Source organism: Mustela lutreola, chromosome 2 (assembly GCF_030435805.1).
Source record: "Mustela lutreola isolate mMusLut2 chromosome 2, mMusLut2.pri, whole genome shotgun sequence".
NCBI classification, from domain to species: domain Eukaryota; kingdom Metazoa; phylum Chordata; class Mammalia; order Carnivora; family Mustelidae; genus Mustela; species Mustela lutreola.
The window spans coordinates 91,609,593-91,626,329 of record NC_081291.1 but is presented as its reverse complement, the minus strand read 5'-3'; the positions used below and the strand labels follow the sequence as shown (position 1 = coordinate 91,626,329).

General features: G+C 47.4%; 1 protein-coding gene and 1 long non-coding RNA gene across 2 annotated transcripts in view; both read right to left on the bottom strand.

Annotated features, from left to right (window-relative positions):
- SH3BP5 (SH3 domain binding protein 5) overlaps positions 1-16,528 on the bottom strand; it is a 72,896-nt gene extending 56,368 nt beyond the window's left edge. Inside the window, exons 1-2 of the mRNA XM_059162578.1 lie at positions 16,180-16,528; positions 14,396-14,458 (exon numbers count right to left, since the gene is read on the bottom strand). Coding sequence (XP_059018561.1) covers positions 14,396-14,458; positions 16,180-16,320 — 204 coding nt within the window. The 5' untranslated portion in view covers positions 16,321-16,528. The remainder of the gene's footprint in view (positions 1-14,395; positions 14,459-16,179) is intronic.
- Positions 1,673-8,651, bottom strand: LOC131824528 (uncharacterized). The gene is made up of 2 exons (XR_009350891.1): positions 5,009-8,651; positions 1,673-1,978 (listed from the first exon to the last, which is right to left on the bottom strand). It is a non-coding gene; the product is annotated as an uncharacterized LOC131824528 (long non-coding RNA).
- Positions 16,529-16,737: the final 209 nt, after the last annotated feature.

Here is a 16,737-nt window from a genome sequence, read left to right as displayed (position 1 = left end):
CCCTGAGACATCCCCCATCACCATGCAGGCTCAATTCCACATCAGCAAGTGTCATCCAACTAGGAGAACCTGGTTAGAACAGCTCCAAAGGAAGGACGACATACATGGAAAAGAATGAGGGTGGGGTGGGGGGGAGACAAGCGTTGGGCCTTCCAGCTGGAAGAAGCCAGTCATTGCTGGGAGCCAGGTGCCTAACCCTCTCCCTTCTGACTCCTTTTCTTTTTTCATCTCAGCCTCTGACTTCAGTCACAGAGACCTCCTGCGAGGTCTGCCAAACCCACCAGTTCCTTCCACAGGGACTGTCCCCCCGCACTGTCTCCTCTTCATCAAGCAAAACCTTGCCATCAGATTTCTGCTATAAGACCCTCTCTCTTTGGGGCACCTGGGTGGCTCAGTGGGTTAAGCCTCTGCCTTCGGCTCAGGTCATGGTCCCAGGGTCCTGGGATCGAGTCCCGCATTGGCTCTCTGCTCAGCAGGGAGCCTGCTTCCCCCTCTCTCTCTGCCTGCCTCTCTGCCTACTTGTGATCTCTGTCTGTCAAATAAATAAATAAAATATTTAAAAAAAAAAAAAAAAACCCTCTCTCAGGGAACAGAGGAAGCCAGAGGAGAAAGACAAAGAGAGGGCAGACAGTGAGCCAAGGCCAACTAGAAAACAGAGGTGGTGGCAGAGGAAGGCTTGTGGGAGATTAGCTGGGTCCCATGCTCTAATCCTGCAATTACATGGCCAAATAAATTATTGGTCAAACCAAGGCAGTTCTGACCATGAGATGGAACACTATTAATAACTAGGCTGGAACAAGAGGCATAAACTGACAGGTCCGGCCAACTGGCATGTTTGGGCTCCCTATGCTTAAGGCTCTATGGTGCCTCCCTCCCTTGAGTTCCATGAAAGATTCCTTCAACCTTTCAGAATATCCTCCCTTCTACTAAAGCTGAGTGGCTGTGGGCCATACATAGTGTAGGGGGTTCTAAACCCAGCTTGGGCACTGCCCAGCTCCAGACCCTGGGGCAAGTCCTGTGCAGCTTGACTGCCTCAGAGACAAAGCCAGGTGCTGTTTCCTCTTTTCACAGCACCACACCACTTGCCCCGGTTCTCAATTATCCACCCAGAGGGGAAAAAGGAAAGTACTAAAAGATGGTGGTCAGTATGGTTTCCTGCTACAAGTACTCCTCTTCTGAGGTTAACAGAGGTCTCAGAACTTTCTTTGGGCCCAAAGAAAACCAAGTTCCTCCTATACAGAAAGGCTGTTCGAGAGTTCTGATGTGACTCTAGAATGTTTCCAAACACACAGGTGATACCCAACACCTCTCACAGGACATCACCACCCACCAGAGCTGTCCCGCCAGCCCAGATCACGCGGCTTCCCTTGAAGCTCTGGCCAAGGTGAAAGATCCCATCAGCGAGGGAGGTCCCGCCATTTGGAAACTGAGGAAGGCAACTGGCTGGCAAAACTGGGAATGAGGAAAAGCATCCTCCTTTCAAATTTTTAATTTAAAATAATTTCAGACTTGGAAAAAAGGTTGGGTAAGATGCAGACATGATGTCCCTTAACCCTGACACAGCTCAGTACATAGCTCCTAAAGATAAAGACACTCTCTTACATAACTAGAGGACAATGATCAAAATCTGAATGTTAACACGGATAGTTACACAGAACGTTAACACAACCAATTAAACTAGTCTCTGACTTTATTCAAATTGCATCAACTGTCTCACTATTGTCTTTTATAGTAAAGGAGAACAATCTTTGAGGATCCAATCCAGGCTTGCCAGCTTGCATTCAGCTGCCGTGTTTCTCTAGTCTCCTTTAATCTGGAACAGTCCTTCAGTCTTTTTTTGTCTTTCATGGCCTTGATATTTTTGAATAATATGAGCCAGTTACTTTGTAGAATGTCCTTTTGGAAAAGACTCACTTTCAATTCATCTTTTTTTGTTGATGTTCCATGTGCCCGAGCCACGAGAATGGAATTTAACCAACTGTAAAACAGAACATTTAAATAGCCCAAGGTCCAAAGCACCACAAAGGAAAAAACCCATGGCCCTTCAAATCTTGGGGTACAAGGGTCAGTCCTAGATAGTCCTAGAGGAAAGACTAAAGTTACATAACAACCCTACATTTTTCACACTCACTCACTCTCATTCTCTCTCTCTCTCTCTCTCTCTCTCTCACACACACACACACACACACACACACACACACACCCCTAGAAAGACTGACAGACCCCACTGCTTTTTTATTCATGGCCAGATATAGGTTTTTTTAAACCCACAGGATTCTTTGTGTAAGAGGAGGCAGAACTGCTGAAACCATGGCATTTTTCTGAGTTCAACCACAAGTGAACTATTTCCGTGCTTACAACCAAAGGCTTAACACATTTGCTCAACTTCGAGACCCACTTTTTTCCAAAAATTTGCATATATCACATTTTGGATGGATTATACTATTGATATGCAGGTTTCTCAGGGGTAGTGTTCTGACCAACACCCAAGCTGGAATGCAATACAAGGTCCATTTTATAGTTCACACGAGTTTTAGAATCAGGGCAATATGGTAAATTCAGGTAACCTTGGAAAGCTCAAGAGAGCAGGTTGGGCAGCCTCTACTAGAAGCATGATTCCACCCACCACAGCATTCCAGGCAAGCTGGCTGTCCTACCTCCTTCGGATAACCTTTCTCCTGCCTGCAGCTCATCAGAATGGAAAGAAAGGAAGGCACAGGCTGCAAAAGAGCCAAAGTCAAAATTCACTGCTATCACTTTAGAGACACGGAAGAATCCACCAGAAGAAATAGCTAAAAGCATTAAATGTGGTTGTTTCTAGGAATAAAACAGGGGGATGGGAAGGAAGAGGGCAGATGACTTTCTCAGGGGCTTTTCCTTACCACTGTGCAACTAGTGCTTCAGGAAAAATAAAATTTTAAGTTTCCAGCAGCACAGGTTGACCAAAGAGCTTCCATATTACCCCTATTATCAAGACTAAGGAGGATTCATAATTCATTCTGCATATAGCTAAAGTCAAGATCTCAGGACTTGGCCGATCATTTGGCTCAGATGCTCCCATTTCACAGATGAGGTAACTGAAAGCTGAGGAAGTAAATTCCCCTCCCAAGGATGTATACCCGGTGAGAATCAGAACAGAGGTTGAACACCTTGTCTCCTAAATCCTACACCAGCATTCTTTCCCCCACAGTCTTGGTGGGGACCTCAGAGTAGGCATCCAGAACACATATCCCAGACTACTTAAGGCCATGACCTCCAGCCTCAGACTCCTGGATTTACATCTTGGCTCCCCAACCTGCTGACCTGGGAGAAGGGACTCAACCTTTCAGCTCCTCTGCTTCTCATCAATGTCCTCAGGAGCTGCTGTGAGACCAGGGTAAACTATATAAAGCACTTGCCACAACACTGAATGTGTAGTAAGCTTTCAATAAATAATGTCTTTTATATAGGTGCCCTTACTCAATAAATGACAAAAGGTAGAAAGGACCAACAGTTGAACATTATGTGCTAGGGACCGTCCTGGGCACTTTATAAACATCCCTTGTTTCATCCTTAATAGCCCTGAAAGCCCTGCCTTCCCATTTCAGAGAGAAAATCAAACCCAGAAGAGCAAAACCAAACCAAACCAAACAAAACAAGACAAAACAAAAATAAAAAACCTTGCCAAGACGGTTCAGCTTATGAAGAGGCAGAGGCAGAATTCAAATCCAGCCCTCCTGAACCCCAAAGCCCACGCTTGCCACCATCACGTGCTAGTTGGTAAGCATCTGTTGACTCCAAAACAAGTTCCCCTATCCATTTTTGACCCGAAGTTTTATAACATTAAAGTGTGGTTTGCTTCCAGCTCGGGGAGCAGATCCAATTTCTAGCAAGTGCATGCGTTACCAAGAGTCTATTTCCCCAGTGGGGATGCAAGCAAAACTGGGGACGAGGAAAGAAACAGCATGTCCAGAGCTGCCCAAGAAGCTTCAGAACCTCCCTCCCCACCCCCGAATTTACAAAGCCTAGCCACTGCACTTTCAGCTTTAGGCTCCCCTAATGTTCCTAATAGGACCTGAAGCCATGGCATCATTTTCTCTTAAACACAATTTTTAAGAAATGGACACAGTGGCAAAGAATTCCCTAGAACAAGACCCACAGCATTGCTTAAACAAACAAACAAAACTGTTCCCTTTTGCTTTTATTGTTGTTGGCTGGCTTAAGGGTCACAGAGAATGCTAACTAAAGTCCTTGCTTGGCTAGCTGGTTAACCATTAAAGCAACTCAACAGGCATTATGAAATGTGGTTGTTTACCAAGTAAATGCACACGGATGTCCTGCAGGCCTCACAATGAGTCCCTATCTGTACCCTACCACCATGTGCATGGCAGTTTTAAATGCAGCTCACAGGGCACCTGGGTGGCTCAGTCGTTAGGCATCTGCCTTTGGCTCAGATGGTGATCCCAGTGTCCTGGGATCAAGCCCTGTGTGGGGCTCCCTGTTGCGGGGTTTGGGGGAGGGGGGAGCCTGCTTCTCCCTCTCCCGCTTCCCCTGCTTGTGTTCCCTCTCTCACTGTGTCTCTCTCTGCCAAATAAATAAATAAAACCTTTAAAAGAAAAAAATAATGTCGCTCAAGATTCTTTGGCAATGCTCCCCATCAAGGGATGGAATCTCTGTCCCCTCCTCTTGAATGAGGGTGACCTCATGACCTGCTTGGACCACAGAATGTGACAAAAGTGCTGGTATGGGACTCCCAAGGCTTAGAGAGAAAAAGCCACGCATGATGCTTCCATAGGGTCATGCTGGGATGCTCACAGTGCGGGGGCCAGACACCATAGAGAGGTCAGAGGGCCGGAGACATCGTGCCAGAAAGCTCAGATTCAGCACTCTGCTTGAGGACCCTGGCTGAGCTCCCAGACCTTGTAGTGGGCTTCCTCAGATGTCCTGTCCAGCCAAGCCTTCAGATGAACAGAGCCCCAGCTGACACTGGACTGCAACTGCATAGACCCTGCCAGGGAGAACCACCCACCTGAGCCTTCTCCTAGGTTCCTGACCCACAGTCCTGGGCAAAATGCCACTGTTCTGAGCAATGAAGTTGTGGGACAATCTGTTGGGTAGAAACAGCAACAGGACAATCAGGCAGGACGACACCCCCCATTTTACTGTTCTTCCCATAAAGCCAAAAACTGGAGAAGAAAATATCAAATATGCAGGCTTCAAACCAAACTGGAAGCAGCAGAACCCTTGCATTCTAGCAGCAGAAGGACAGGGTGGACGAAGACGACCAAAGCCCATTCGTCACGCCTCAGCTGAGCCTCACGCCAAACAACAGAAGAGTTTACATGAAGTGGGCTTGTCTGCGGTTACAACAAATAGCGGATGTTCCTCTCACTGTCTCCCTGTTAGCGGTTTCTCTCTGTCAGAGCAAATATTAATATCTCTTGGATAATCCAGAAAAACAGAGCAAAGGGAAAGAACCAGGCAAGAACAGAACAAAATTGTTTTCCATCTTCCTTTAAGGAAATGAAAGAGGCTGATGCGCCGGGCCCTACAAGAGGTACTCTGCGAATTATCCTGAGACCCGCACCACATAGACTGCTTTACTGCTGGACACATCCAAGTGAGGCTAGGCAGATTAAGTCACTCTCAAAAGAGGAGGGCTGGGCAAAGAGAACCAGGATATTTGCCAAAGGATAAGGTTCAGTAGATATTTAATTCATTCAGCCAAAACACATACACACCCCCACTACATTGCCAGTCCCTACAGTCAATGCTCAGAGGGGAAAATAGCAGCTCTACAGGAAAAAGCAGCAGTCCCTGGGGACCACTGCTCTGACAATTTGGTGACCTGAAGCTTCTATCCACCACCGGGACAGCAACGAATCCATCAACCCCACAGCCTGTCGTCTTTTGAGGCGGGGACACTTTGGGGCACCTCAGAGTCAGAGGGATAGCATCTCGGATAAACCTGAGGATCCGGTCACATCACAACAGAAAAGTTCCATTTGCACCATAACAGCAAGTGCCTATGTTCCTAAGATGGGTTCCAGATGACTATGTAGCATCTCACTGGTCTTCACAGCTTCAAGGGAAGACCGATCTGATTTGTTTTTTTAAGGCAATAGATAGCTATTTCTGTGTTCTTGCCAACAGCCCAAACTAAGAGAAGTTTGCTAATGAAAAGCCAGTGAGTGAGACGGTGCAAGGCAGCCTCTCTGTGCCCTCAGTCCTCATCCGCTTAAAATTCATATAGTAACTCAAATTCATGTCATAACTAAGTTTCAGTATCTAAATATTCCTAATACTTGAAATGTTTCTCACTATTGTATCTTGGTGATTTTTGTGTTTATAGTAAGTGTACAAATGAGGGCTTCTTGGCTACAGACAATCCTAAAATGCCTTCACAGCACTTTTTGTGCTGCCAGGAATTACCACAATGACTATCTAACAATACAGTAATTCACCAAGCAAACCCACTAACACCAGGGTTGGTCTACAATGAAGGCAGGGACTACCAATCAGAACATTTTTTCCCACCAGCCTTCGTAGTTGCTAAAATTCCTTCCATAGACATTCATTTCTTTGACTCATAAAGACATCTCTTTATTATAGTGCTTCATTCTCCACCCCCATCCCTTGCTTATGAAGATGATAAAATACGGTCATTGTGAAAAATTCAGAAAATACCAAAAAAATGAAACCTAAAAGTCACCCACATTTTTAGCAACTAGCAACAGCCACTAGTCACATCTGAGGATACATTTTTCTAGAGCCATGCTTCTCAAACTATATGGTAATGGATCTTCCACCCCCATAATCCACCCACTGTGAATCAACACTATAATACAATAAAAAATAAGCTAGGAAAGTGAAAGGCCTTGTGGAAGTCTCAGCAAGGTCAAACTGCATTTTTAAAAAAGTTTCCAAAGTCTTACTCTCAATTGCTATATTTACTTCACCTAAACAGGTAAAAAGCAATTCATAGTCTGTGGGCCACACTAGACCCTTTGTCTCTCAGATGCACAGATTCTGTTTTTGTGTATCATTTTATATACAGTCTACATATAGTTTTACGTATACTTTAACTTGTATTCCCTAATTTCTTCCCACTAAATAGATCACGACCCTTTGTCTCTATGCACATATTCCATCTCTTTTTAATGAGAAAAGCCACTCTTGAAACCCTAGCATTTTACTCCCAAAACTAACAAGATATTGTTCACCATCTGTGTCTCAAATAAAAACCAACCAACCTGTAGCATCTCCAAGTAGGGCAGAATCTTCTGCCTCTGTGAGCTAAGACCTCTCTGAACCAGGGACTTTGGGGAGAACACAGGTTGTGTTCTACCCGTGTTGACCCTGTAACAGGGTCAGCCTAGGAACAGCCCGGGGATAAATGCAATTCCAGAGTAGGCACCTGAGAACTGCCTGTGTGTATGACAAGGCCAAGAGCCGGGAGTCCACAAGAATGTTTGATCCTAGCTGCAAACCAACATCCACCCATCCGGACATGCATGGCACCTATGTTCAGGCACTGCAGGGGATGCTGGGGCACTGAGGTAGGAGGCCCCATCCCTGCCTCCCCGTTGGGCTGGGTGAGTGGGGTAGCCAGACAAGTAAATAAGTGATAGGAATTATGAATATGCATGAGACAGGCACAGATTAAGATTAAGAGAGGCTCTGGGCACACACATCCCCCCCCCCCCCCAGAAATTCTGATTCCCTACTTCTGGGCAGGGCCCAAGATCCTGCAACTCTGGGGCACCTTGCAGGCTCAGTTAAAGGAGCAAGCTACTCTTGATCTCGGGATCATGAGTTCAAGCCCCACACTGGGTGCAGAGGTTACTAAAACAAAACAAAACAAAACAAAAACTTAAAAAGAAAAAGTAAAAGATTTGGCAATTCTAACAAAATCCTATGTCACACTGAGGCAGCTGGTGCAACAACGGCCATACTTGGAGGGGTTCACAACCAGGGGCAATTCTGCACCACAGCGGACAATTCGCAAGTCCAGGGTGGCTAGTCTGTCACAGCTCGGGGTGGGATGCATGCTGTTGCCAGCATCCAGCGAGCAGATGCTACTACAGTGCACAGGGCAGCCCCCTCACCACACCCCCGCAAACAAGAATTCTCCAGCCCACCATGTAAGCAGAGCTGAAGTCGAACAACTGCTCTAGAGTAAGACACTTGAACTCTGTGCCTCCATTTTTATCAGCAAAATGGAGATGATAATATCTGTTGCACAATGTTGGTCCAAGGTCTCGGGGACTTATGTACACAAAGTGTTTAGAACAGGGTCTGGCACATTGTAGGGGGTACTAATGTTAGCTGTCATGGTGACACGAAGAGCAGTTAAAGGAGACAAAAACAGGCAAGGAAGACATCCCAGGATGGACCGAAGTCTCCCCTACAAGCAGGGGCCACACAGCAGCCCACAGCTGTCCTGCTTCATTATGAACAGCCATAATACTTATTAATGGCTCACTATGCACCATCACTGGGATGGGGGAACCAAGGCCTGGGGACATTAAGTAATTTGCCCAAAGCCATGAAGGGCAATCTGTTATTATTCATCCACTCAAATGGCTACTGGGCACCACAAACTGCCAGACAGATCCCAGGAGAGGACACACACTAACAAAGGAGGGCTCGCTCAGGAAACTGATCTCCACACCCCAGCAGACCAGCCACAGAGCAAAGCCCTGTTGCTCCAGTGACTTCAAAGTCCAGCCCACCTGTAGAAGCCCTCTCTCTGGTCCCTTGCCCAGAGCCAGTCTCTGACAAAGAAATGTCATGGTGGGGTGTGGGGGAAGAGAACGGAGCCATGGCCAGAGACTGTGAGAGGCCTGGCTTCAGTGGACATCCCATCAGAGATGTCTCTGCTTCTGGTGCCCCATAGGCACGAGGCCTCTCCTTCTCCCAGGCTGGGTGGTTATCAAAGCACTCCCTCTTGTCCTCCATGTCCACCCAGGACATGGGCAAGAATCACTGCCCCAGTTCATAGATGAGGTGACTCAGGTTCCAAAGAGCCAAGTGCCCCTAAAAGTCAACAGACCTCAGGTTCTACCCATGTCACCTGATACCAAGACTCTCTTCCCTCAACCCACTACTTCCCTGTGACTTTGGGTTTGGGGTTTTTTTCTCCTGATGACAAAGTAATACAAATTCAATGCAAATAACTCAAAACACTATAGGAAAGTATAAAGACAATAAATATTCCTCATCTCTCATCAGATAGAATGTGTCTGATCTTTTCCAGACATTTTTATGCACATAAACATATTTTTTAGGATAAGACCATACTGTATGCTCTTTTGGAATCTCTTTCCATTCAGACATCTTTCTAGGTTAAGAACAGGCCATGTCATCATTTTAAGGCCTAGGCTGTCGGCCACTTCCTATCCACAGTATTCACTTTTCAAATTCCCTCTTGATAGTCATTTGGATTCGTAATTTTCCAACATTTTTAAACAATGCTGCAATGAGCATTATTGGACCTATACCCTTGCCCACTTATTTCCTTTGGGTAAATTTGTGCAACCACTGGGTCAAAAGTTGCTGTCGCTTGACATCCCAGCAGCAAGGAGGGGGCGCATCACTGAAGCAGGAAGTCCTAAGTCCTACCATTCTGATGGCCAAACTTCAGGCCAAAGCCGTGAGGACAGCAGTGGCTGCAGCTCATGTCACCCGGGGCCACTTCCAATCCACCCCCGCTGTTCCTCCCCCACCCGAGGTTCCAAGCATGAAACAATTTTTTGGTTTTGTTTTTGTTTTGAAACAGAAAGTGCCTGCTGCTTTCTGGAGGGGGAGAAAGGCAGATTCTGGGTATAGGCCTTACACAAGTTTAGGGAACACAGCTGGCATCAGAATCAAACGCTTTTTCAAACCACCCCCACCTAAGCAGTGAGGGAAAGAGCTTGAGTGTTGACAATTAACGGCTTTCCCTCCCTGGGTAAGGGCAGACTGAAAAAGTCCACTTCTGACAACTCAGAGCCAGAAAGGCTGTCCATGGGTAACTAGCCCTGGTCGTGGCCTTCCTCCCCTTCCTCCTTCTCTTTGACCACTTTTTGGATCTAGAACAGCCCGCCTTCCAGGCAAGCAAGGGAGACCATGAAAACACTGCACATCATCGTCAAAAGTAGGTAACTGCCATGGAAATATTGCAATCTTGATTACAATGTTTTAGAAATCCTGTGCCGCATCTTATTTGAACACTTAAAAACAAGCTAGTTCTATAGAACACGTATTGTAAAAGTATATTAGCACATTTACTTCTTTGGCAGGGTTGTTACACATTGAATGACACACTTCTCTGACTCCTCTCCTCTCCTCTATCCATGGCTCCCCCCGCCCCCCCCCCCCCCGGGACACTGGGCCCTCTCTTGCAGGGGCTCAGTCAGGCCTTACTCAGCTTAGCACTGACTGTTCCCTCTGACTGGAATGCTTGTCCCCCACATGGCCCTAAGGTGCAAGGGAAGCCTTTCAAACCCACTACGTGTAACGCTGCATCCTCCTGGCTCCCAAACACCCACACTGCTAGCCCCTCCTGGCCATGGTTCCCTCCTTAGGGCACATCACCACATAACCTAGTGTGTCCTTTAATTATAATTCTCTGCCCATTCTCTGCCCTACTCTCTCCCCTTCATGGTTCTCAACACACAGTTGGTGCTCAATACTCAATGATTAAAGCTGACTAACTCACACATCTGTGAGAAAATATTTATTTTCTTAATTTGAAATATCAGACTTCTATTCAAGGGCTTCTCCGGTTAAAAGGTTACTCCTGTCAGCAGTTTGAAAGGACTGGCCCTCTGATATAAATCAGAGTGCAAAGGGAATACGACATTGTTTAAACAATGGCAGAGGCAAACCGAGGTCACAGGAAGGGGCAGATTTCCAACTGACAACATGGAAGGTGGCTGGCATCCAAAAGTCTTTTTTGGTGTCTCCAAGTTAAAGAACTGAGACAAGGGATAGATCCTAAGGTGTATCAGACCTGCACCCCAGCCTACCCCAGACACAATTATTCCATGTCCTGAGGGAGGGAGCAGCTATCACAAACCTGATCACCACCATGCTTTAATCACAGTCAAGGTCAGGAGGGCTACTGGACACTCCAGGTCAGAATTAAAAAGCAAAGGGAAAAGAAATGCAGAAGCAAAAGACCCCCCTCTAGAGGCTCCGAAATTACAGCCAAACCATCCTCATTATTTGCAGATTCCATACTCACTAAAATGTATGTGTAATTCCAAAATCAGTAGTTCCAGAGCTTCTCCAATCCCTCACGGACAGGCAGAGAATGGCCAAAATGTGAGTTGCCCCACACGCGTGTTCCCAGTGAAGCAGAACAAAGAGACATGTTCTGCCTTGTTTCAGCTCTGGTGCTGTAAACAAGCGTCCTTTCATGGGCCAGCTAGTGCCACACTTTTTGCACTTTTGCTTTGTGCTGGGGAGTCGGCTGTTGGAGGCAGCCCCAAGCCCAGGGCTGAAGGGCTGGCCAACGTTGCTGAGCCCAGGAAGGCTGGGATGGGCCTTACAGAGAATGGGCGGTGGTAGCGAGGCAAGCTTGGCTCAGGCCTGAGTCACAGGCTACTGGCCTGCGAGTTCAACATTAACGAATCAAGGATGTCTATGAAAGAAAATGGCTCTAAACTGAAACATGCATAAAACAAGGTACCAGATTGCTCAGCAGATGAAAGTAGTATGACCTGAGGCCCAGAGGAAGACGTAATATAAGGCCTAGCAATGGCTCCGTCTTCCCTACTTCAATGTTCACAGTGACTTTACAGAAAACTGTCACCACAAATAACGAGAGAAACAAGCCGATATTAAAATGGCTGTTTCCTGTCCCACATCTTTTGGCACACTCCCCTCCGCCACCCCCACGACTCACTCCATCTGCTCCTCTTTGCACGGGGACTCTCCCGCTCGCTCACTCGCACAGCGGGCCTCTGCTCAGGTGTCTTCCAGTGACCCCTCCCCCAGAACCCCTGTCACCTCACTCTTCGGCTGCAGTGATGACAACCAGCAATTATTATCTACCTCCTGGTTCCTCACCCTCAACTAAAATCATAACTCCCCTGAGGGCAGGCCTTTGTCTTATTCACCCACGGACCCGCACTGGCCAACCCAGTGCCCAGCCCAAGGTGGGTGCCTGGTGCTTGACCGCAGGGACACCGCCCACCTCGGGGCTTGGGCAGTGTGACGAGCGTGGGGGCACTGGCACTGAGGGTGAAAGACACTGCTCCTGAGTCTGACAGGAAACATATACTAGACCGGGGGCTACATGGTGCTATTCAGCACACAAACGTTGCTGGTCCAAGTTGAGATGTGCTCTAAGTGTAAAATATGCACAAGAATTTGAAGACTTAAAAAAATATACATACACACACATATGCATATATATATACACATGCATAAAACATCTAATTTACTACTTGTGTATTCATCTCATGTTGAAATTATATTATGTTGGGTGTTCAGAGCTGAACAAAATAGATTAAAATTAATATCAGCTGTTTTTTACTTTTTAATGTGGCCACAAGGGAAGTTTTCATGACTTAGGTAGCTTGTGTCATACCTCTGTGAGTCCACCTTGGTTATAATAATACCAAGAAAAGGTCAGCCAGCAACACAAGCCCGCTCTGACTACCTCTCTGCAGAGCCTAGTGCTCTCCAGAGCAAGGCTGGAAACACCTGTCCTGCAGCTTCCTGTCACACGCACACTTAAGTGTATTCAGAAGAAGGATTGTGAAATCAGAGCTAAAAGTTTACCAGACTCAGAAGGTAAGCACCCTGTGGAGCCGTCTTGTTCATGCCTCCCCCGCCCAAAAGCCTACTTCTGAATTGTCTATGCAGAGTTGAAATGGCAAAACATGAGCTAGAAGGGAGCTAGAAGGGATGTGGAAAGTTGATCTGGCCCTGGCACATCGCTGAACCATGAGACCATGTGCCTCTAACAACCTCATCTGGAGAAGAAGCAGAGCCCACTTTCCAGAACTGTGCTCTCCAGAACTTTCTACAATGACAGAACTGTTCTCTATTCTGTCCAATATGGTGGCTACTAGGCTCTTGAAATGTGACTACTGAATTTCTCATCTTATTTCAATTAATTTAAAGGTAAAGAGTGACACATGACCAATGGCTGCCATACTGGACAGCACAGTTCTAGGCTCCCATGACAGGAGATAAAGCTTGTAAAAATCACTTTGTAACTCCAAAGCCCTAGAGAAATGGCAGGGGTTCTATTGTTTAATGTATTAGAAATACGAGATTCTGAGAGATTTCAATTGTCCCAAGAGACTCAATCCACTAGAAGTCAAAAAAAATTTTTTTAATAAATATGCAGGTTTTACTTCACCTGGGGGAGAGGTCAGCCAGTGTTCATGGATATATACAATAAGAATAGAAGGGTGAGCGATAACCTTCACACACAACTCAGAAAACATGCTTTCAATCCTTTTTTTCCCCCCCACACACTCAGATTCAGTGCCTCCAGGGCCTAACCATGCAGTCAGAAATCAAGGCTGCCAGTGTCCTCCGCACAGATTATTATCTCCCACACCCTCATTCTTAGGGACCAGATGTTTCCTGCCCTTTTTGGTGACCTTCCCTACTACTTCTCCTGCTACAGAAACAGGTCCTCCCCAACTGCTCCAAGCAGTCCTACGGTTCTCTGAGTCATTCACGGGCTCTCAGACCCATGTAGGGCTTGTTCAGATTCGCTGACGGATGGTAAAAACCACCACCACTAAAGAAGGATGGGGACTAATTGGTAGCTGCAAAGAATGCTCATCTGTTTACACTCACGTTGGAAGATGCTCATGAAATTCAAATCAAGTTCTAGTCTCAAGTGCCTCTCCCCAGCAGGAAAGCCCTTCCAGTCTAAACAGCTTTCTGCTACCATTAAGATCATTACATTCGACACGCAAACAGACAATAAGGAAATGAGCAGGGAAATGGAAGGAGGGTGAATTTTTAGGACAGAAAGTCAAAAACTGTATAAGTCTAAGGAAATTCTCAGTGTTTCCAAATACAAATGTAAGGAGCCACCCTAAGATACTGGAGAGCTTTTGTAAACTCTATTCATTCTTTCTCCATTATAGAGCACAGCTAATTCTCCCCTCAATCCTTCCAAGCTCTTACGCAGACGCGTGAACTTTAGTGCTCCATACAGCCCTTGATTTTGGCCCCACCAAGCTCCCATGATGAAAAACATGTGAAATAGGATCCACATGTGTTCCACCCACACGCTGGGCTCAGCAGCATATTTCATTCCGTCAGACAGCGGGCTGTTGCTCAACTCCACGGAGGGGACGCCAGCAGTCATCCTCCAGCTATTAAAACAAGGTCAAGCTGCCTGGTGTCAGCAGGATTGACACCACCTCACCAAAAACAGGGACCCAGACTCCAGTACCTCAAGTTCAGTCTCCCGTCTGTTGATGTCATCTGTGGATTGATTTAACTTCTCCAGTTCTCCCTAGTGAAGAAAAAAGAGGGAAGAAAGATTTAAGGGATTCGTCTTTTGTTTCCAATACGACTGAGCTCACTCTCTGCAGAAGTATTCCAGCACAATTTGTAGGAAGAGGGATGAGTCACTATTAGTTCTCAAGGACAACAGTTGAGCCCTGGCTTGAAGAGCAAATGAATGTAGGGTATTTCTGAAGTATTTTTCTTGATGTTGATGGTGTCTCTCAAAAATGCTGTCAGGTCCCAGAATTTTTTTTCTTAGAAAGTCAAGTATTTATTGCAGGTATGTGACTTCAGGTAAAGCCACCTGTTACAAATGGTTTAGGAGTCAAATTAAAATAGTATCTCCTGCCTCCAAGCAAGAACTTTGCAGAAAAGACAATAAAAGAAAATAAGACCGAGCTGAAACTAGAAACCCAAGTGAAATTATTTAAATCAAGGGCAGAATTCTGACATTAACTCCTTCGTGATTGAGTTATTTTTCTAGAAATGAAAATCTTTTCACACTGTCAATTAAAACTACCTGTTTTAACAAAACAAAAACTAGCTTTAATCCTTATCCTTTAAATAAACATTTATAAACTGACATTTTGTAGAAAGTACCCAGTGAGAAGTTAACTCTTTTTACTCTCCGAACAAAGGATCTGGTAAGCAGAATTCCCCTACCAGGAAAACAAGATTTAGTAGTCTGAAGTAGTGATTTTAATTAATAGAATTCCTAATGCAAAGATTTTTCCACCTGATCTTTATCTTGCTAATCTGCCAAAACAATTCATTTAAATGGCAACAGCTGAGTTAAAATGGGCTTTTAATTGATCTGCGCACTGAAAAACCAATTAGGGCTCTAGAAATTGCAGAGCACGATTAAAAGCAATGTGTGAATACATATATATAGATATATAAATGATTTATGGAAAGGGTAGAAAAACGGGTCTCGGAAAGGGATTTGCTGTGCTTTTTGCCTGGAGGGTGAGGAGGTTAAGCTGTCACTCCTAGATCTTGGCTTAGAAATTGTTTTTTAATCATCTCTCAGAAATGGAGGCACAGAAAGCCAGGCCAATCCCCTCGCCTTCTCCCCGCATGAGCTTTGCGCATCAGTTGTCCCCGGTTTCTGTTCACACCCCGACCTCCTAACAAGGAAAAGCTGGGTTTTCCACCATTAGAAGCCAAGCGGAGGTTTGAGCCAGTGGCGACAATAAGCCCTTCGCTAACAATGAATCAGACGAGGAGGAAGATGGAAGGCTCAGGCGAGCACCTCCGCCAGGTGAGGGCTCGCAATCCCGGCACGGGTGCCAGCCCACGCTGCAGGGGCGGACAACGCCCACAGTGCCCAGCGCCCAAGCGGCCCGGTCGACCCCGCCGCCCCTAGCCCGGAGGCCGCGGGATGCCCGCTGCGCCGCGAGCCTGACGGGGGGGACCCCGCCACACGCATGGCGCCCCCGCCCCCTTTTTCCCTTTGTTGCACATCCGCCCGAACCACTGGGCATGCTGCGGCGACCCCCAGATCCTGCCGGGAGTCTGCAGGGGCTCCCCACGACAGAGTCAGGCCGCATTCACGCGGGCACTGCAACCTCCCCGTGAACCCTGTGAAACTGGAAATCCGGACCCTCTCTTCTCGCCCCCGGACCTATGTGGCCACCACCGCCAGGACCGCAGGCACTGGGGCCGCGAGGCGGGTGTAAGTGCGGATGCCCGCCTCGGTGGCGTCCCCCCTCCCCCTGTGAGCCCTACCTGGATCCGGGGGTCCACCTCCTCTTCCTCCTCCAGCCCCTGTTCCATCCCCTCTTCCTCGTCCTCCTCCTCCAAGTCCCGGGCGGACGGCGGGAGCTCTGCCGGCTCCTCCGGGCGGTTCCGCTTCAGCGCCGCGTCCATAGGGGCAGCGAGAACGCTAACGGCGCGGGAGACTTCGGAGCGTCCAGAGGGGAGGCAGCCGCCGCGGGCTCGGCCAGAGCCGTCTCGCCCCAGTCCGGCACAGTCCGGAGTCGCCGCTCGCCGATGCGGATCCTGCCGGCCCCGGCTGAGCGGAGGAAATGGGCGCGGCCGCCCCCTTTCTGCCGCGGCTGTCAGCGCAGCGGCGCCCGCTCCGCCCTCGCCCCGCCGGGCCGCCCTTGGCGCTGTGACTGTTCGCCGCCAGTCCCAGTCAGCCACCCAGGTCTCCGTCACAAAAACCCCAGCACCGCGAACACCTTCAAGGGGTTGAACCAGGAGAGCCGCCTCCCTTTGTCAACTTAGCAGCCAGATCACAAACTACCCACCGTTTGGCCCCCTGCTTTCGGGGTAGCTTTCTCT